The sequence below is a fragment of the Falco punctatus genome (assembly GCF_963210335.1).
Source record: "Falco punctatus genome assembly, chromosome: 3".
NCBI lineage: Eukaryota > Metazoa > Chordata > Aves > Falconiformes > Falconidae > Falco > Falco punctatus.
Window position 1 is genome coordinate 115,691,463 of NC_137582.1, and position 20,572 is coordinate 115,712,034.

Consider the following 20,572-nt stretch of genomic DNA (forward strand, 5'->3'; position numbering starts at 1 on the left):
GATGTAGAGGGACCCTGAATCTGCTGCAGAGACACTCCCCTGCACATGGTAAATGAGAACCCTGCACCATTACAGAACAAGCATCTTCTGAACGCAAACAGATCCATCTTGCAGAGGGGAAAAATGTTTTCCTACTTCTCTTGGTGCCAAGCTCATCTCCCTTAAACTTTAATGCTTTTGAACTAGGCCATTACGAGCCAAGCCAAGAGAAATAAAGACACCTTAGAGCATTTGAATAGGGTAACGTAAATATTTCCTTTATAGGGAAAAAGAAGCACTTCCAAAGAGTTAAAAGTCATTTAAACTATGTGCTGCAGTGAAAATTCCAGCTTACAGCGCTATATATTGGCCATCCCCAGGTGACCACTAAGGCTCTGTTAAAATCATTTGTCAACTGTACAGTAACTTACGCTGGAGGGTAAAGTAGGTCAGTAGATGCCCTTTGGGCAATTATATTAAGATTAATACACAAGTTCCAGAGTATTTTATTGGCACTACTTGGATATTCCCAGCCTCTTTCTGCAGTGATCTGAACCTGCCATGTTATTGACTGGGATAAATACCTTACATGTTTTGCGTGGATCCTGGTGCCTGGCAGGTGGAGTCCCTCCCCAGGGACTTTCAAGGTAAGCAAAATTTAAACCTCTTTCAAAGAGGTCAATAGTGCGTAGGAAAAAAGAAAAAAAAAAAAAGAGATAAGGTTAATGGGGCAGATGTTCCAGCAGCTAAATATATTTCTATTCCCTGTAGAGAGGAGTAAAAGTTGTTGAAGCGCTTTGCTATGCATTGCTTTGCCAAATTATAGAATTACCCTTTTCCCTGTCCAGACATTAACCAATACAGGAAAATAGAGACACTGTGGAGTTCACATTTCCAGAGTGGGAGTTCCTGTGTCAGATCATTAGTATCCAGACAAGAAATATGACTTAAGATTTTAAATTATCATGGGAAGTCATAAGCTAAAGCCATAAAAGAAGAATAATCTGTACTTTGCAGACATGCTGGTGTCACAGTCCTATTTTGCAGGTTATTTTTTTCCCTCTGAAAAGCAGGGCTGTCACTTTTTTTAAAAAAAACCAACTTTTCCCCTGAATGCCAATATCCTCCTGTAAGGCCAAATCCACCTCAGCCAGTTGCCTTCTTTCTGCTGTGCACTGCACCGTGCTCCCTGCTAAATACTGGAGTATGAGGAGGGCCCAGCATAGCCCAGAATAACTTTTAAGTCACCTTCGGGGTGACATTCATCTGTCCCAACCTGAGAAACAGGTCACTCCTCACATGGCTCAGATGAATCACTGTCTACACTATATTTATACGGGAGCCTGGGGAGGTCTACACCAAACTGTTGACATTTTGCCAGCGTAAGTCTGGTGAACAGAGATGTCCCATCTAAGTCATGGCATATGCAGGCAAAACACATCCTCTGACACAGACACAGCTTGTAGATACCTCATCATCCCCACATCGGCACTGGAGAGGCGATTGCATTCTGCTGACAGAGGAGCTCCCTTTCCCAGTACCAACTGGCTCCTGACTGCGGGGCTTCGCTGGTGGAAGTGTGCCAGCAAAGGCTGTGCCATACAAAGGAGCCTGCTGCGGACTGGTGGGAGACTGGGGTTTGACCCTCCGTGTTGCTATGGAATTCAGAAGAGTCTTCCTCAGTTGCCTTTCAATTTTTCCTAGGTCAGTACAAAATAAAACAATTCTATAGTGCTGAAGCCCTGTGAAACAGGAAAATGCCTTTCTCACCTGATGTCTCTGGGTGGTACCAGCCCAGACTCACCATCCCATCGTTCCCCACCTGTCACCTAAGAGATCTCACGGAATGAGAAATCTACTTGACCCATAGATCCGATTACAACTCAGGAGGCATTGGTCTTTCCTTTTCTACCTTAAGCTTGTACATAGGGCAATGCCCAATTACCCCAAAGAACAAGAAAAATCTTCCTTGGATCCTCACCCAGACAAAACAGATCCCCTTCGAGGACCCTAACAAACCTCGTATAGGTTGGTGCTTTCTCCCTCTCCCAACACATATGTCTGTGTGAGCGAGTGTGCTCACTCCGCAGCTGGCAGCAGTGCCCAAAAGAGAGGGGGGAAAAAAGCATTTGTATTTCTGTGCCTCGAGCTGTTGTATATTAGCACGCATTTCTAAATACAGGTCTCCTATGGGCTGCACCAGCCATGCACACTGCATACAGATTAAAAGGCTCTGACCAGGTGGCCAGGCTGTAAAATAGGAAATGAGAACTGCAGAAAATAACAAAATATGGGATTATAAAAATACCTTGCAGGTATCAGAAGCGCAAGGGAGTGGGGAAATGAAGTTGTGGGGGGAAGGGCAAGTTAAGGAAATTAATGTTTCAGGGCAGCGTCCTCCTGTCCCAGCTTCAGAAAGGACCAAACGCCAATGATTTTTTGGTCAAGACATGAAATGCATGACCTGTGGGGACACAGTGTCTTCTAGCCTGGCTGATGGGTTTCTGATTGAGAGCTGCAATACTGACAGTCTGCATGCTGCTGATATTCTCCCAGGTTTTGTAGCTCTTTGAAGCCAGAGAGGTGCAGGATAGGCTGAGCTTCCTTGGAGCAGAAGCCCACAGACTGTAACTGCTGAATGGGGTATGGAGTTAATCAACATAACCAGTGCTGAGGCCACGTACTTTCAAGAAGCTTTGTAGGAGTTAGCTAGCACTGTAGGGAGGTTGTAATTGCTCATTTTCTAGCTGGTTGGTAGGGGAAAAGCAATGTCACCTACGCTGATCTTGGAACGTTGTTGCTTGGTGTCTGCTTCAATTTGTCAGGTGGTTTTTCCAGCCATCGCTCTGACACAAGCCACCGAGTCCGTGACGGCTCTCAAGGGCAGCCCGTGGGCTGTGTGGTGCAGAGGAGGGCAGACGGACACGTGCACCCTGCTCACCGGGGCTCCTCGCCTGCAGGATGGATGGAGCAGCGGCATCCAGTAGCATCTCAAATCAGGGCCAGGAAGAAGCCTGCAGAAACCAGGGAAGCCTGTCTGTATTTGCCAAAGGCAAATTCAGCTCAACCTTTAATACTTTGGTAATGACCTGTTTCCAGAGCTCTTCCCCCAACTTGCTTGGGGCTCTTCCCATTTAAGTTGAGAAAATCCTCCTAGTGTTGGCATCAGCTCTGACAGATAAAAGGAGGAGGAATTTCAGCCTTCAAATAGTCATTGCCAAGAGTCATCCTAGAGACAAGAAGAAAAATCCTGGGACAGATGATCAAATGGTTGATTGCAGAATGCTGCTTTACATGGAAGCTTTACCATGCTCCTCTTGAACTAGTTGCCCACCTTTTTGCTTTTGGAAAGGACTTTTTGCACCTGGTGGATCAAACTTTTGACGAGAGGGAATACAGTATTGTATCAGGGCTGGGAAGGTCTTTCAGATATAAGAAATTCTTGTCTTTCCTCCCCCAAGTTCGAAGACTGCTTGTGGTTTTAGAGAGATCTGGTAATTCAGATGGTAGTTTAAAGTCCAGCACAGATGTTACTAAGTGACATCTTTAAAGCATGTGTTGCTGTATAAAATCAGACTACATGCTGATAATGGTTTCCCCTGGCTTTACAATCTATTGCACTTATTCTCACCACACAGCCAGAAACCACCTTTCCAGCTATTGCATTATGTTATCACTTCAGCGCCTTCCTGAAATGGCCTTAGTAGGTCCCAAATCAGATAAAGCCCGAGCTCATCAGGGTAGCCAGTGCTTAAAGGAGGCTTTATCACTCCCTGCTTCAAACTTTGCAGCCACAGCCAGAGACATGAGGCAGGTTAGGATTAGGCTCACCTTGCTCTAGACTGAACATTTCCCAGATTCCAGCTACAAATCTCCCAGCTCCATCACTCCTGGCTCAGCGTGTGGTTCAAACCGAGGGTTTGAGAGGGGTTAGTCACTCGGAAGAGACCGATTCAATGACATTTAACTAAAGCTGGTAGGAACAGCATGAGGGAGGAAGTGTTGACAATACAAGGGCAGGACCAGCCTGCACCCCCTCTGAGTAAAATGAGGGGATCATCTTGCAGCCATCAGACGTGGTCTGCTGATCATGGACCAGAGAGAGGCTGACAAGTGGGATCATGTTGTCAGCTGGGATGCAGTGGCACTGTGGGGACAGACAAAGGACCCCCAGCATTGAAGAATCTGTTCCTGGCTCTCAGGAAAGTCACATCACAGACTCTCCTTCGTTATCACAAAGAGACCAGCTGCTCCACAGGCATCCCATAAATCACATCTTGTTGCAAAACACACGGGTGGGCGCTCTCCAAAGCTCTGCAGTGCTCTGGGCCAGCCCAGAGCCGATATCACACAGCCGTGGCAGTCACAGGCATCAGGCAGTGGCATCCAGAACTCCCCATGGGCTTTTGGTTAGCCAGATGAAACCCAAACGTCTCATCTCCGGAATTTTGCTCTGAGGAAGCAATACTTTTAAACTTGTTTGCAGCTGTCTCTCTCATCTGCTACTGCTGTGTCAGGTAGGAAATAAAGAGATGTAATTTCAAGCTCAGCAGTATTGCACCTCCTTATGCAATCTGGTTAACGAGACGAGGGAACACTTGTAACTGAAAAGATCCACTCCAGCCTGTGCTGGCTCTATCTTACCCCGGCCTCGAGAGACCACGCTCTCATTTTGAGGCCATAAAAAGCAGAAATGGAAAGGCACAGAGCATCAAGGGCAGGAGGAAGCACCTATGAAATATAACTAGCATGCTAGGCAAGTTTCTCCTGTCACAGTTATAAAATGACTTGTATGCAGTCTAAAGTCCTTGAATAAATTCACCAGAAGCTTTTCCCCTTCTCCCATCACTTTCCACAGACTGAGGTCAGGTCAGCTCAATATATAAATGGGAGACCATGAAGGAGCAAGTAACCCAGATACTGACAGTCTTCCCCCAGAATTTAGCCTTGACTCACACACCACCAGCCATCCCCTGGATCGCAATGTCTTAACCAACACAAAAAAACCAAAGTCCACCTTCTTGTCACCCTTAAAAGCAAAGGTCTTGCCCTCCCAGCACCAACTGTTTTCAGGCACTTACAATCACATTTTGCTAATGAGCTCCTACCTGCTGCACAGCCCTAAAACACCTACGGATGCACCAAAACCCCCAACATAAACACTGAGGATCCAATCCAGCCCAATTTAAGAAGCTGATGCCGAGCAGAGCAGCACAGACCCATCCCCCTAGCCCACAGACATCCCACTGGATGACAAATACTCCCAGGTACCTGGGGCTGTGGCTTCTGGGATTTATTTAATTACTCTGAGAGTCAAGAGGGTGGGTTCGGGGAAGCTGTGAGTCAAGGAGCTCCACCTGCGGATTAGGGAAGCCTTCCTGCCAGACCTGATGCCATACAGCTGGGAGGGAGGTGGTGGGACGGGCAATGACAGCTTTACAAAGGTCAGCACCCAGTATTTCTGTACAATCTTGTGTGCTCAATGTAAGTAAATATTTCTGACTCCAGCTGGACCCATGGCTATAAAGCTACGCGGGAGTGAACTAGATTGTCTTCTGGCTCATGCATCAACCACAAAATTATAGGTTCCTGTTATAGACTCTTTCTTAAAAGGTGATTTCACGGGAGCCATAAAGAGGGTGATTTTCAAATGTGAGCTGGATCTGCAGGTCCGACAGATTTTTTGCATCATTCTCTGTCCTCTTTAACCACCCACCTTCTCTCACTCAGACTTTTTTTGTAACTCACATGTGAAACCACGTTGATCTGAAAGTCACTGACAGACAATACACCTGGTTCCTGTGATAGTGTTTGCCTGGTATTGCCCCTGATGACCGTATCCAAAACCTGCAAGCTCTCTCCTTGGAGACCCCTCTTTTTCCATGGATGTAGAGCTTCCCTGACCCTTCCTCACAAACCAATCAAACCAGGGAACTCTGACACGTTTTATTTGGTTTTATCATTTCTGCTTTGTGCTGTCCTTGGTGAACCACAACCACTTGTCTGCACATCAGCTCTTATTCTACAAAGGTTAAGTGATAAGTAATATTTTATGTTTTTAAAGGCTGCCTCGTTCCACTGTAATTTGCATGTTTTGCTCGGTGAATATACACTCCTTGAATTGCAGCCACCTCTGGGGGAAAATGCAGGAAAGGATGACCCAGGAATGTACCACACGGCAGTGGGATACAAAGGACATAAAAAGCAATTCTCTGCTATTACTGAACATGATAAGATCTCAGATACATACAGCCTTGGTTTGAGATCTTGTTACTATGTACAAATCCATTTATTAAGCCTTTGTTCTTAACCTGAGCTTTCCAAGAGAGTCTGTAAACATGGTTTACTACCATAATTTCAGTTATAACATAATAATACATGAGCTTAGAAGAAGGCTATCAGCTGCTGCTTTTTTATATATAAAATCTTTCTGGCTGAGCAATTTCAGCCTATTATTGATCCAGATGATGCATATGATTCCTATAATTGAGGTTGGAGGAAAAAAAGTCCTTCTATTTCTTCCAGCATATTTGCTTCTTACATTTTACAGCTCTGTGCATGTATTGGTAGGGCTCTTTCATGAATAAGGTGAAGGAATTTTTCAAGAGTGGAAAGCTGTAAGTGCTTTGGACCAAAAGTCACCAAGGAGACTCAGATGTAGGGATGGTGGCTGAAAAATACCTGAGTATTTTCCCACTGATTGCCTTTTAAATGTTAAGCAGCTGCTGAAGTTGTTTTCTGGGGATGACAACCAGGAATTTTTAAAAAATAAAATACAAATAAAACTGACTCCAGCTTCTAATCTAACAAGCGGCTTCCTGATGCTGCAGGCTCAGGGGTCTTCCCCATCCCCTCCTACTTCCCCCTGATTCAAGTCAGAATTTACATCAGCTGAAGTGAATGGTAATTTTCCAGTTTCACATGGGATAACCAGGGAAAACTGACTCAGATGAGAAAGACTCGTATGAAGTAAGGATTGAAACCCTCTCTCTCTGGGTAATGAAGCATGCTGGCAATTATTAGGTTCAGATCTTTCTGTAGGTAGCATATTGATGGAGAAAGTGCTGTGTATACAGTTGTTTATTTGCAAAAAAAGGTAAAAAAAAATATTCTATTAAAATCCTGCACCTCTGGGACTGTCTTTGAAAGGCATGTGATGTGACTCTAGGAGAGAAGTGATCAGCCTGTAATAATTTAGATGTTCCTGTTGCTATGGATACTTTCTTTTTTTTAAGCGAAGCATACCATTATAATTTAAATTTCCAGTAACAAAAAAGGTAGCATATTAAAAGTAATAAAAAATGCCAGCGACATAACTGTTTTATTCTTTACTGTCAGTTTTACTTGTGCTGTGACAGTATATAGAAGTGATAAAATTGCCACGTCTGAGGAGATTTAGTACTTTTACACATTTTATTACATTAATTAGACCTGGGGCTCGTACATATGAGTGTGTGATACAAGCAACAGCCAAGTGACAGGCCTGGTGCTGGGATGTCGCATTAAAAGTTGTGCCACCAAGCAAGGGGATGGAGGAGGGTTGTAGCTAAAACAAGACCTGACAAGCAGAGAGTTTGGGGGCTGTTAAGCAAGGTTTGGGTAGGGAGATGGAAACACAAAGGTACAAGGCAAATAACTCCCTGCAAAGTATCATCATTAAAGCTTTTAAGCAAAAACTTTGCCTGGAGTGGTGTTACCATCCGTGGGATTATTAACAGCCGAGACAGAAACTGCCATTGCGGTTTACAGCGAGAGTGTCAGGAAAACTCTTGCATGGAGGCTGGAGTTTTTGCTGGGGAAAAAAATGCTGACAGCAGTAGCTGGAAAGGTGAAAAAAAACCCCTTGGATGCAGAAAGCAAGTGATCTGGAGTGGAGTTTGCAGAGTGGCTGGTTTGAAAGGAGGGGAAGAAGAATCCCCTGGACATCACCCTGTCTACCAGAGAGATGATGGCTCAGTGATGCCCTGGGCATGTATTTGCTTCTGCTCGCCTGACATGGAAACTGCGATGGCAAAAATTTGGGGCAAACAAGATGCCTGGGGAATAAATCCAAAGACAAGGAAGATGGCAGGGGTTTTGGTATCTAAACACTGTTTTCCTCGCATCATGGTTCAAAAGATATGTGTTAGGGAAGAGAAGGTGGCAGAATTACCCCTGTGTACCGCAGCCTGAAGTGGATGGCTGTTTTATTTCAGCAGTGACCTGTAATGTTCTTCCCATCCTGTTACCTCAGCCAGGACAGGAGTCTTGGCCTGAGCCCTGGGCTTTAAAGCCAAGCTTTTAAAATCCATTTTTTCTCCCCTCACTTATCTTTTCCAAGCTGTGAGTAGCAGCTGGGTGAATGATAAATCACACGAGTCAGCAGGGATTTTAGAGCCAAAACTTGACGGGGTTGATGTTTCACAACCTGCCTCTCCTGATATTTTCTTTTGCAGGGAGAGGAGCAACCCCACAGCCCTGACGTGGGCGCAGTGACATCGGTGATAATCATGCCTGGCTCCTGGAAGGAAAAGTGGAGGGCTGGAAGGTGGCAGGGTCCCTGCCTGTGAGCACAGCCGGCACTGCTTTCCCTGCACTCCCATGCTGGGTTTGCTGGCACAACCCACCTCCTGCGACTCCTGCTGACTTCCAAAGGGCCCCCCAGACCACACTACAGGGAATAAGGTACAAGCACTCAATTGCAATGACACATCTCTGCTCACAGCCGAGGCCAACAGCTTTCCAGCAGGTTGATGCCCTGGGAGATGCTCAATGCTGCCAAAGGTGAGCGGTGCCAGCTGGGTGCTGGGCAGGATGGAGAACCCTGGACTCCGGCTCCCCGCTCCGAGGCGCCTGGCTGCAGGCCAGCACAGGCTGACGGCGGCGCGTGGCCCCGATAGCAGAGTGCTAATCCGCTTTCTGGGCAGAGCAGAGGGTCCCTTTGGCTCTGCTGGCCGAGAGAGCCGCTGTGCTGGGAGCTGCTCCAGAGCCAGGAGCGAGAAGCAATTGCTGCTGATGAAGATCAGAGCCCAGCAAAAAAGGGACTAAGTGCATGTCCAGCGTGAGATACCAGTGGCAGTAAATTAACCAGCACTTGGTCACTTAATTACCTTCTACCTTACATTCACTACCTCCAATCTTCCTGCTCTTCATACATCTGCTTTCTGGCTCCAGCTCTTTGGCCCCATTTCCACTCCCATCTCAGAAGACTTCCTCTTCCTGCAGCTTTTAATGACTTGACAACCCTTCTTTTTGTAAAGCAAATATTTCTTCTCTGAGCCAAGAACCAGCTGGAAAATGTTTGCTTTTAGCAGGGAAGAAAAATCACAACCAGCCCCCAGCAACCCGCAACACTCCTTCCCATTGTCCTTCCCCTGGGCATTAGAGGAGAGGTGCTAAATAAATGAAGTAATGCAATATTAAGACTCCCTCTGTCATAAGCAGTATCCACTCACTCCTGATAAATTGCTTGCAGTCAGATGCCGGCTTGCTGCTAAAATGACTTTCAAGCTGAGGGCTGGCAGCAGAGGCCCTGCTCACTCGCTCTCGTTTGCACTGGGTAATTTCATCAGCTTCTGGCCCTGCAGTGCTGGTGTGGGCTCCCAGGTCTGCTCTGTGCGGGGAAAGCTTCTGGGTCCTGCCAAGCCCACGTTGCATCTTGTTTGGCTCTGGGTGTCCAGTGGGGTTTGTGCTGCCTCCACAGAAGTAGCCGCTCTAGGAGATTTTATTTTGCAGCAGAGCAGGGCCACAGCACGGGCACCATCACCCCCGGGTTACCATTGACATGATGAATCGAGGCCCCAGGTTTCAGGGAGAGGTGGACCAGACAGTCAGCAAGATTTTCTCTGAAGGGAGGCATAAAAAAGTTAACTCTGGGAAATTTAAGGGGTTTTGGCACTCAAATTACAGCTTTTTTAGTGGGAGATACTTTCATGCACAGCAGAGATTTGGCAGAACAACCCCACACCCTTCGTTGTTCATGTTCACCGAGGGCAGCTGCGTTGGCACGCGGCTCCACAGCTCCCTGCAATGGAAACTTTGACAAAAGCCATTTGCTAACGCTGCATCACCACTCTGGTCTCCCGCTGCAATCTCGTCTCCTGCCATTAACTGCTGCAAACCCCTGGAAGAAGTTCAAAAGCAGAGGCAGAGATGCGTTTGCAAAATACCCCTTCAGGACCGTTTGCTGACCTGCGGTGAGCTCCTCTTGAGCAAGCCCCTGCTGGGGTCCCCACGAGGTTGGCGGGGGGACTTTCAGCAAACATCGCCTTTGCCTGGCGATTTTTTTGGTTCAGCTCCCCTTGGCATCGACAGGGGTGAATCTCTTCAGGGTCTGGCAGTTTGCTGTTGCTGTTGTAGACAGCTGTCACGCAACGCTGACATGTTAGAGTGGAGGAGAGCAGCGCTTAACTAACACCTCCCTCCATCCTGAGCCAAAATGCATTTGTGCTTCTCCACAAGGACGGTTATTTCTTCTTGCTTCAGAGCACAGGAAGCCTTGCAGAGCAGCCCGCAGCTCCTGGCACCCTGGGGCTGGCTATAAAACCCAGAATACAGCATTCAGGTGTTCAGATGAAATGTTGCTCTCTTTATTTGTACTTTAAAAAAGAATGATCTGGGTAACGACGGCCCTACAGCTCTCGCTCAAGCTTGGCACGAATTTACAAACTCTCTCAGTGATCCAAGGAGAGAGAAGTTCAGAGCTCAGTACCTGCCGCAGTGCACGCTGTCGTCCTTAACAGCTCAGCGTTTCCCCGAATCAGCCGGTTTGTAACCTCGGAGCTGGATTTGGCCTCAACTCACATAACACAAATGACCATCACTCAGGAGCACTCGCTGAAAAGAGAGGAAACAGCAACACTTGGTAAACTTAATGCCTACACGTAAACCCAGCCAGTAACTTGGCAGCAACAAGCTGGGTTGGTTGTTGCAGTTTCAGGGGGTGCATTAAATCAGTTTAGTGAGTTACAGCACTAGCAGTTTAAGAAATTAGCTCTGAACCACATGGCTTGCACTAGCTGTAGGTTTTGTTTCTTCAGCAGGTGATTTTGAGAGGGAGGTTGAAGATGAGCTCTGAGTTAGTTTCCTCACCCATGCTGGCTACCGCCTGTAGGATGGATGGAGTTGTTAATGTCCTATATACACCCTGTGCCAAAGCAGGGTGACAGACCAGCATTTCACAGCGCGGCCCACACCACCACTTCGGCTGCTGTGGCTGCTGAAAGGGAGGAAAACAGGCAGCGAAGTCACTCCATGTCCCCGTCCCCGTCCCCCCCCCCAAAAAAAAAAAAAATAGGGGTCTGGGGTGAGAACAGCCAGCAGCTCCCCCAGCTCACAGCAGATGCTGCAGCCCCTGTGCAAGCAGCTGCCTTTTCATGGCAGAGTTGTGTCTTCCCACCGTGAGCCCCTTCCTCCCTCCCAAGCACGCAGCCATCGCAGGTGAAGGAAATGGATGCTGAAAGTTTCTTAACTGGCACTTAAAAAAAGGTCACATCAAAACTGAAAGATCAATTTGTTCCTCAGCATCGCCATCAGTTATGCATGAAGGCGCAGACGGCTGGTACTCAGTACTCATAATCTGGGACATCTCTTTACACTGAACAGGCAATTTAAATAGAAAAAATGAACTTTTATTAATTCTTTTTTTTTTGGTTAGTCTAACACTGTGGGAAGAGAGGTGTCTCTGCAAAGCCCCTTTGCTCTGCCCGCAGCCCAGCTCTGATACCACAAAGGGAGCATGGTGGTACACGCAGGTTAAATCTTTTTGTCAGCATCCCCAAATGAATTTCTCTGTGTGCTTCCCAGCCAAGCGTTAGCAGCGTGATTAGCCGGTAGCTGCAGGAGCCCAGTCACACCAAGCTCGCAGCCAGCAAAGGCAGGAATTGCAGGGGGAGGCCAAGTGCACAAGGCTGTGCCGGGCTCTCCGGGCTGCCTGTATTTAAAAGGCAACTGCACGAATTAAACTCCCCTCAAGGGAGAAGCACTTTGCACTGCGACTCAGACACACTATCAATTAAGAGATTTTGTTTTTTGATGTTACCAACACCCCATTTACCTGCTGACAAGCTCAAAGCACCAACCTCCCTCTTCTCATCTGCTGTCACACCCTTACCTGGAGGGCAATGCAGCGAGGCAGGGGCTCAGGCAGGGACAGATTTACTGAGCCGGCTGCAACGGTCACCTCGTGGCCCAGCGCAGAAGGGAAAGCGGCTGCTGCCTGTCCCCCTGCACCCTGTGTGGCTGCATCCAGTCCCATAACTGTTTCCTGGAGGCAGCACCACAGACTAGTGTCTAACTGCAGCCGTCTTCCACCTGGATGGCCCTGGGAACAGCCTTCTGATGGACAGAAACTTCCCGTGGATGCTTCCGATCACTTACTGCTGGGCATCAAAGGAGATGGAGAATTCAACCAGTTAGAAATACAAAGGCCTCTGCACGTTAAAAGGACTATGGTAAAAATAAAGCCACCCAGCACAGACGCTCCAAAAAATGGCAGAACTTTTATTTTCCTTAGTACAGATATTTTTTACAGTACAAGGTTTTCTTAAAAAAACTATATACATACATATATAGCATTGTGCATCAGTATATGCTCCTAGAGTCTCTAGAAAAGGGGAAAGATGTACAGACAAATCCTCACAGTCCATTCCTACAGCCCAAGCTCTTTCCTAGGATCATCACTCCTCGGGGTCGGGACAAGGCGCTTGCTACAACCACTCCTGCAGTTTTGGCATTGCTTACACAATGGGTTCACGTCTCTACGTGTGCCTCTGTAGCACGGGCAAACTTTGAGCAATCCCTTCAATCGCAAGAGACTGATGCTACATATGAGATCAAGTCAGTCATGGGCATAAGAGTTTCAAGATGTAAAATTGCTTTAAACACAATTTTGCAAGATAAACATAGCACATGTTTTATTAAGACATGATGAGTCAACTTCACAAGTCCTCGGTACCTTATCACAGTAACACTTAGGGGGAAAAAAAAATCAAATCTAAGTTAGAGTCACTCAGCTGTTTCCTAATAAATTCTTACAGCTGACAAAGAGCTTTTTCTTTTTTTTTTTTTTCCTGCAAGCAGTTTTAAAAGAGTTATAAAGAGCTATCTGCGGAATGAATTAGTGTTTCAAAACCAAGTTACAAATCTATAAAACAGATTAGTATACTTCACATAAGGCCACAAACACTGCAAACTGTCAGTGCGACTATTTAGGATCATTAAACTTAATCTTTTAATTAGCATAAGCTTTATACCTCCATTACTTATTTTCAATTCCAGGAGCAGATGAAGACAGCTTCCCAAGCCTCACAGGAGACTGGGGGAAGAGGATCGGAGTACCGCTGGAAGGGGCACCTCCTGCTAATTGAACATCCAGGTATTGGTCTTGCCTAATCCAATTCCATTTGAGTCTATTGAGTGAGCAACAACCAAATGGTTTTGAGACAGTAAAAAGGCATGCACAGCCAAATCCACTTAGCAGAGCTAAGAACACAGATCTATTGTGCTACTGGGTTCACCCAACCTGCAATTTTCAACACGCTTTAGCAAAACAAATTGTTACTCCCCAGCCGTTTTGCTTTTAAAGCCAACAGTGCAACGGAGCCTTAGTATTTTGTGTCACATCAGAAATGGTGCACGTGAATAGTCTTGTTTTGAAACAGACCCGCAGCATTGCCAGGTTGGGGTTTTTTTGGGTAAATAGCTTCTGAAGAGAAGTTACAGGCACTGCTTACCTTGACAATTCGGACCATTGCTTTCAGTTCCAAGTTTTAAAGTGCAAAACTTCATAGTCTTTGGGTAAAAAAAAAAGTGTCAATTCCCATACAAAGCTGGCGAAGAAAACAGCCAGAACCCATAGGGGTGATTGACAACTGTGAGAGTATCACAGACATTCACAACAAAAGCAAGATCTCTGCTACCTCTTTGATTTTAACGCTGTTAGCAGCTGCTGCAAATCTCCGCCCCTCCGCCTAGGCAGGTGATGTGTTGTTCAAGAAACAGTGGATTAGTAACAGTTTGTGCTTGCAATTGCATTTCCATCTGCAGACCTTTGTCTAGAAAAGTATATACAGAGAGACTTTGGTGTTGCATAGCCTTTTTTCGGAGAGGAACAGGCACTGCTGAAGGTTCTTCCATGGTATATTGCCACATAACACTGCAGATGCTCTACACACCTTCCAATACACATGTAAACTGTAACAGCTATGAATAAATATACTCAAGAGCATCTTGTGGTTTAGGTAAAAGCAAGGTACAAAACTCTGCATTAGGTTTCTAAAGCTTTGGTCTAAACTGTGCTGCAACATCATCTGACTTGGTGAAGAGCCCTCAGAAGAGTCCCTTGCGTACAGCACCCGAAACAGCACGATTCAGTCCATAGACTTTTAGTGGTTATTCTCTCGTCAGCTCTCAGATGCATTTGACCTCAAAACATGAACAGATCATCTTTCTCGCCTGCGTTGGAATCTATTTTATTCCAGTCTACAGGTGAGAGTGTTTCTGCACTCTGGATATCTTGAGCTGTCAGTCCTGTATCGAGGACATGAGGGTTTGTTCTTGACTGAGCCAGTCTGAGAGGGGAGAAAAACAGAAAGTAAGAACACAAATCCATGGAGTTTATAGCCTGGATGCCTGATGCATCTGTAATGCCGAACCCTAGCTGCAGCTCCACATTTCAAAATCCTCCAATGGAATGAAATAATTTAGTAAGGGGAGAGCTGGCACATAACATTTGCAGCTCTCTCAAGTTTGTTGCAGCTTTGCTGCTGGTTTATCCTAACATTTCCCCTACAGGCATCCAGGGAATTTGCAGTCTGGGCATCCCGTATATTAATGGTCTGGCAGAACGTTGCTGTTTTCCTCCCCCGAGCTACTGCTGGCGGGTGCATCGTTTGCTGGGATCTTATCTCAGCGTAAAGGCTCTGCCGACCAAAGGAGCAGCCTCGCTGCAATGACTCAATTTTCACGGTGGTGTGTCTGGACACGCAGGCTGTGCCATAGTCACTGCCTGCCTCACTCCCTGGCCCAAGGATTTAACTCTTTGGGTTACGACACAGCAGGACTCAGATGATGTTTAATAGCCCACAGGACGAGCTTTAAGATGTCTTCATCTCAGCACATTCCAGATGTTTTGCAAAACCTAGCAAGCCCCAGTCTGTTTTTATGTTAAGTACCTCTGTGAAAACGTAACACTGCAGCATCATTTCTCCCAGGGCCAAAGGTTTACTCAAATATTTGGTCTTTCATCCAGGGGAGGCACGGTGTCAAATAAGCCTCAGATTGAACCAGCCACATGCACGTTTTTTAATAAAGAAGAAAAATGTCCAGCGATGATGTTGTGGCAGGAACACTTTCAGAGGCATCCGCCTTGGTGGATGAGCTGTCCAAATACTGAGTCACCAGAAGGCCAAGGGTGATGTGACAGCTCGGCATCCAGCAATGCAAAACAAAAGACCGCAACCAACAACATCTGCTTAATTCAATAGGGCAAGGAACAGAGGTGAGGAAAATAGATGACATCAAGACATAAATTCAAGCAGCCCCTTTATCAAACACGACTTGGGACAGGGCTACCATGGAAGTGGAAGCTGTAAATCATTCCCGAGAGCTAAACACAAGACGTGAAGTTCTGTTTCCTTAGGGCTGAGCACGCAGTTTTTGCACTGCTCCAAACCCGGGCAGAGGCGAGCGGCTCTCGGGGAGGTGACAGCACCGGGCTCAGCCCCGCTGCTGCCTGACTCCCTCCTTCAGCACCTTCCCTCTCTGCTGCCTCTGGCATCTGCGCCAAAGGCAGCTCACTGCCCAAACTGGGGTGTGCTGCCCAAATGGCAGCTGGGCGGCTTCATGAGCTGATCTGGAGGATGGGACCCACAAAACCTAAAGCATCCTCATCACCCCACAGGGGCCTGCCTGCACGAGGACAGCCAGGAAAACTCACTCAGAAGAAAATGGATTTGTTCAACACTGCCAGATCGCCGGCAGGCATGTGCAGGGAAGCTCTTAATTTGGACTGGAAAGTAAACTGAGCCATGTGAAACCGTGGCCACAAACTCTGAATGTGCTCACCTGCATGAATTCAAATTGGTGCTTCAGTCGCCCTGCTGTGACCCCACTGCAACAGGGACGGATGGAACAGGCAGGCTGCCCTCAGCAGTTGCTGTTGGTTTGCGGTTGAAGACTCAGGGTTAGTCTAAACCTCACAGAAGGGCGAGGAAGGGTAAAGCCCCCCCGTGCCAGAAGCTGGGACCAGCACTGCCGCAGCTAGCATGGACAGCCTCAAACCACCCTGGCAAGCGGGAGCGGACATGCCAACTGCTTGGGAAATTAAATTCCCTATCACACACAGCCTCTCTCCATCCTTAAAAGGTTGTCAAAATATTTGGCTTATCAGCCAGCCTCAAAGCCTATCTTTCAATTAACAGCTGAGGCACTGATGGGGCAGCTGCCTAGGTCAGATCACAGTGGTTGATTAGATTAGAAGCATTATTAAAAGTCAGTCACTAGTCAAGTCTCCCAGGCTGGTCCCTGGTGGTGTGAACTTGTAAAGGGAGTTATTAGAATTACCTTGAAAATGCCTCGTCGAGACCATCATCCATTTCCTTTGTTGAAGAGATAAAAAAAGAGAGAAGTAGTTGCTAAGAGAACGCACAAAAGTGTATTTAGAGATCCGGCTCCACAGCAGACAAAAAATATATGTATGTTGACTCCTGAGTGCCTAAAGCAACGCTCCTCTCAGCAATCTGCCTCCTCTCTGCCTCCTTGGGTTGGTTTTATCTCACTCCCTGCACACGCCCCAGGCCAAGAGGCATAACTCTGGGTGGTCCAGGTTTCCTCAGAGCAGATCCCAGGGCTCGGGCTGGGGATGCCACCTTTCTCCCACAGCCCAGGGGCGGGGCAGGGGCTTGGCCCTTTCCCACCACCTCCAAACTGGGCTAATTCTGCCCCGCTGCCTGCATGGGCTGGATCTGGCCCATCAGCTGGACCACATCCCCTCTGGGGTTAACCACAGCCCTCGGCAGGCGACTGGCACCTGCTGCAGGATTCTGCTAAGAGGTGGACCTGGACAGAGCTTGGCAAGATGCTCCAGGCATCCCTCGGGGCATTTCTGGATCAGGAGCCTGGAGAGCAACTCTGCATCAGCACAGGGGGCACCTGAGCTGCTTGAAAGAAGCTCTGGGGTCCTTTACCTCCGAGCTGCTCTTAAGGTTTCCCAGGGAAAGCATCTGAGTTGCTTGGGGGAGAAAGGTTTCCCATGCTGGAAGATGGACTCTGTGCAAGGGCTTTGCTATGGACAGACTTGACTATTCCCACAATTGCGCGATGCACTTACAGACTTCACGTAATACGTAAAGTATGAAAATTCTGCAACAAGGGAGGGATTAGAGACCACCGATAAGGATTTGATACGACTTAAGAGTTGATCTTCAGGTTTAACCTGAAAAGCCTCAGGCTCAGACCCAGCAGACTCAAGCCTTTATCATTCAGTTCTCCAAAATTCAGCAGGCACCATGTTTCCAGAGAGTGCTCATGGCTGGGACAAGGTTCCAGGTCAAGTGGGGCTTCAAAGATCAGCCCCAGCCCGACTGGTGACGGAGCACTCAGGCATGGAGGAGGCTCCTGGACAGATGCACAGCCAGGCATGTGGGCTGGCTAATTATTTTTCTATTACTGGTCCACGAAACAATTAAGCCAGATGACCGAGAACATTTTAGAGAAACCATCCATGCTCAGGCGAGACAGAGCCACAAACAAAACCAAGGGAAAAATACAAGTAATAACAAACATAAATATAACCTGGTTTTAGTGAACAGTAAACAAAAACCATCAACATAATGATTTTTTCCCCTGAACAGAGCAGTTAGGTGGTCTCTCAATTAAGTGACAAACCACTGAGAAATGCAGCTCAAGAATAAATAATATTCAATTACTTGACAGCAGCATTTTTCAGAGTGCCACACAATCTCGTTCATTTATTTACAGAGCCTAAAAAGGGCAGTAGGTACTTGAACACTAATTGATCATTTTGAGTGGGACACTGAAACCCAGCTCGCTTGGGCATCTCTGAAACCCTGCCTGAGCCGCTCAGCCACCCCAGAGCTCCCGGGGAGGGATTTTTTCCAAGAAAAAGCCCCATGACGGGATCTGGAGCACATGAAATGGAGGTGGCATCGCACGTCCCCCCTGGCTTGGCAAATGCCACAGGACCTTGGGCACACACTTACCCACACCACGTTGTTATTTACAGAGGAGCTGGGCCCAAACATGCTGTTGTCCAAGTGTGGGGAGTTTGCGCTGCTGGTCAGGGGTGATTTGGCAGAGTCTTCTAAATCCAGCAAGTTCCCTGTGGCTGCTGCTGCAAACAGAGCAGAGAGGGAATGAGGCAGGGGAGGGGAAAACAGAGATGACGCGAAACCAAGCCTTTTTGCAGTAATCGCTTCCCTTCAAGAGGGGAATCAAAGGGTTGCATCAAATTCCTGCAGGATAGCCCCAGATTTTAGCATGAGGGAGCTGCATTCACCCCAGCAGGGGCTGTCGTTTCAGCCTGAATAATTAGTGATGCTCAGATCAGGCACCCGAGACCCTCTTGACAGTGACGCAGGGGAGGATCAGCCAGCTCGTCCCTCCAGCAGCCATCAGGGGAGGCTCCTGGGTACCCACTTACGTTTGGGATGAGTCAGGATCAGCCCCAGGCAAAGCTGACACATCCCACCCCAGGACATCCCAACCCCAGGGTGGGAACAGACCCTGGGTGATAGATACAGCTCAGTCCACGCCACTGATTCAGCATCTTACAGATGCCTCATTATTTTTTAGGACCAAGGGCAAATCCTGCACTGGGTGACGAACAGTTTATAGTTCGGGGGCTGCTGGGACACTGCAGGCTGGTTGTTTCAGGGAAGCCCCAAATCCTCCTCATGCCCCTGCAGTACGGGTGGATACAGAAGAGCCCTGGGTGTGGAGCATCCCCCAGGCAGATGTTGGAGCTCATTCTTACACCCGCGGCAGCCCCAGGCCTCGCTTATCCCAATATGCCACCGTTTGTGACAGATTCCTCCAGTCCTGGGCCTTCACATGAAGAAACGAGATGTGCCAGCCTGGAAGGAAGCCCAGTTTAATGCTATTTTCCTCTGTGCCAAATCCTCTTATCTCAGTGGCCAGCATGGAAGAGAGATTAGCCTTTTGCCCCACTTCTCCCTGGCCACGCGTCTTGCATTTCAGAGGTAGCAGAGGACCCATGGCCAGGTGCTGAATTAGGGGCTTTACTATTCATTTTCAAGCACCTCTCCTTCCTCTGGGGAGCCGGAGGCAGGGTGGCACTTGGATGTCCATCTCCTTCAGCTGATGGGATTCCAAGTGTTTCAGGTCCAAGACAAACCTGAAATCAAACTTGGGACGTGGGGGTCCATGCTAAGCTCATAAGGATCTTACGGCCAGTTTGCCTAGGGCAGAAGTAAACGGATCCGGGGTGGCAGCGGCTGTACAAGGGGCTGCACTAGATATTTAAGAGGGAGATGGAAGGACTCAGCAGGCACCCACTGCATCCCAAGCGCACTGCTGAGGGCAACAGCTCTGCTATGACAAAAAATGTTTGCTCCTCGCTGGTCTTTAAACCCCTCCCAGGAGCCTACCCCTCCCAGGAGCCTGCCCCGTTCCAGCAAAAACCCTCAGGCTGTTCCCCATCGCCAAGCCCGAAGCCAAGTTCTGCTATTGGTGACTTACGTGCATTGGGGTGGGCTGGGGCTTCCAGGGTGGGGCTGCTCGGCCCTTCTTCCAAGATGGATCTTTCCCGCTTCTCCTTCTCTGCAAAAGAAGGAGACCCTGTCACTGCCCACGAGTACTCCCCTGCAGGCTTTTAGGGAGGAGGGCCAGGGGGGACAGCTAGGACAGGCCACCAGGTCTCCTCTGCCCACAGCAGCCCAGGATCTGGATGTGTTTTATAATCTCATGGAAGGTGAAAGCAAGAATCCTGACAGCAGCAGGGTTCTGAGGTACCACAGACAAGCCCCAGGTCCTTCCCACCCTGCCTGCAAGAAAGCAGTGCAGCCAGAATTTGGGTGGATTTAAAAGGCTGTTAAGAGAAACACGTAAGATGCCTTAAATCACACCAGAGGTCGAACCAACCTTAATAGCAGCCTGGCAATTTGGAGAGCAAGAGGAAAAGGCACTTGAAAGCTGGAAAAAAAATCAAAATCATCCCTTGGACTTTCATGGAAAGAGGGGAAAAAAACCTCACCTTCCTTAGCTGCTTGCCAGAACTCAAACGCAATTTTGAAGGCCTGGGCTACGGTGAGGGTAACCGCCTGTGCCTGCAAAGACAGCGGTGAGGCAGCACATTAATCAACCGGTCCTCATGTAGATTTAAATCATCTGGAGGTTTTGCTTTGCAGATTCATGTCAACCTGGATCCAACCAGCCCTCTGCTCTGCACGCTCCCTGCATGGCTGGGGAGGGGTAATCAAATATTGATGGAAGCAGAGCCTTGCTCCATGTAGGACATGCAGCTCATTGTAAACACGTCTTCAGGTGTAATGGGAAGACAGAGGAGGCAGGGACATGGCTGTCACAGCCATCATGCTGACAGATGGAGAGAGAAGAGCTGCTCCTGACCGTCGGG

General features: G+C 47.9%; 1 protein-coding gene across 7 annotated transcripts in view; it reads right to left on the reverse strand.

Annotated features, from left to right (window-relative positions):
• Positions 1–12,439: 12,439 nt before the first annotated feature.
• Positions 12,440–20,572, reverse strand: part of LDLRAP1 (low density lipoprotein receptor adaptor protein 1) — a 51,939-nt gene continuing 43,806 nt past the window's right edge. The window contains exons 5-10 of one of the 7 annotated variants that reach the window (XR_013927139.1): positions 20,192–20,264; positions 19,678–19,758; positions 18,180–18,310; positions 16,522–16,556; positions 15,132–15,427; positions 14,404–14,528 (exon numbers count right to left, since the gene is read on the reverse strand). Coding sequence is in view for 4 of the 7 variants with exons in the window: in XM_080381010.1 (XP_080237136.1) it covers positions 15,262–15,427; positions 16,522–16,556; positions 18,180–18,310; positions 19,678–19,758; positions 20,192–20,264 (486 nt within the window). In the remaining 3 variants the exon portion in view is untranslated. Of the gene's footprint in view, positions 16,115–16,521; positions 16,557–18,179; positions 18,311–19,677; positions 19,759–20,191; positions 20,265–20,572 lie in introns of all 7 variants that reach the window. The other 6 variants (XR_013927140.1, XR_013927141.1, XM_080381012.1 and 3 more) reach the window with 6 other exon arrangements.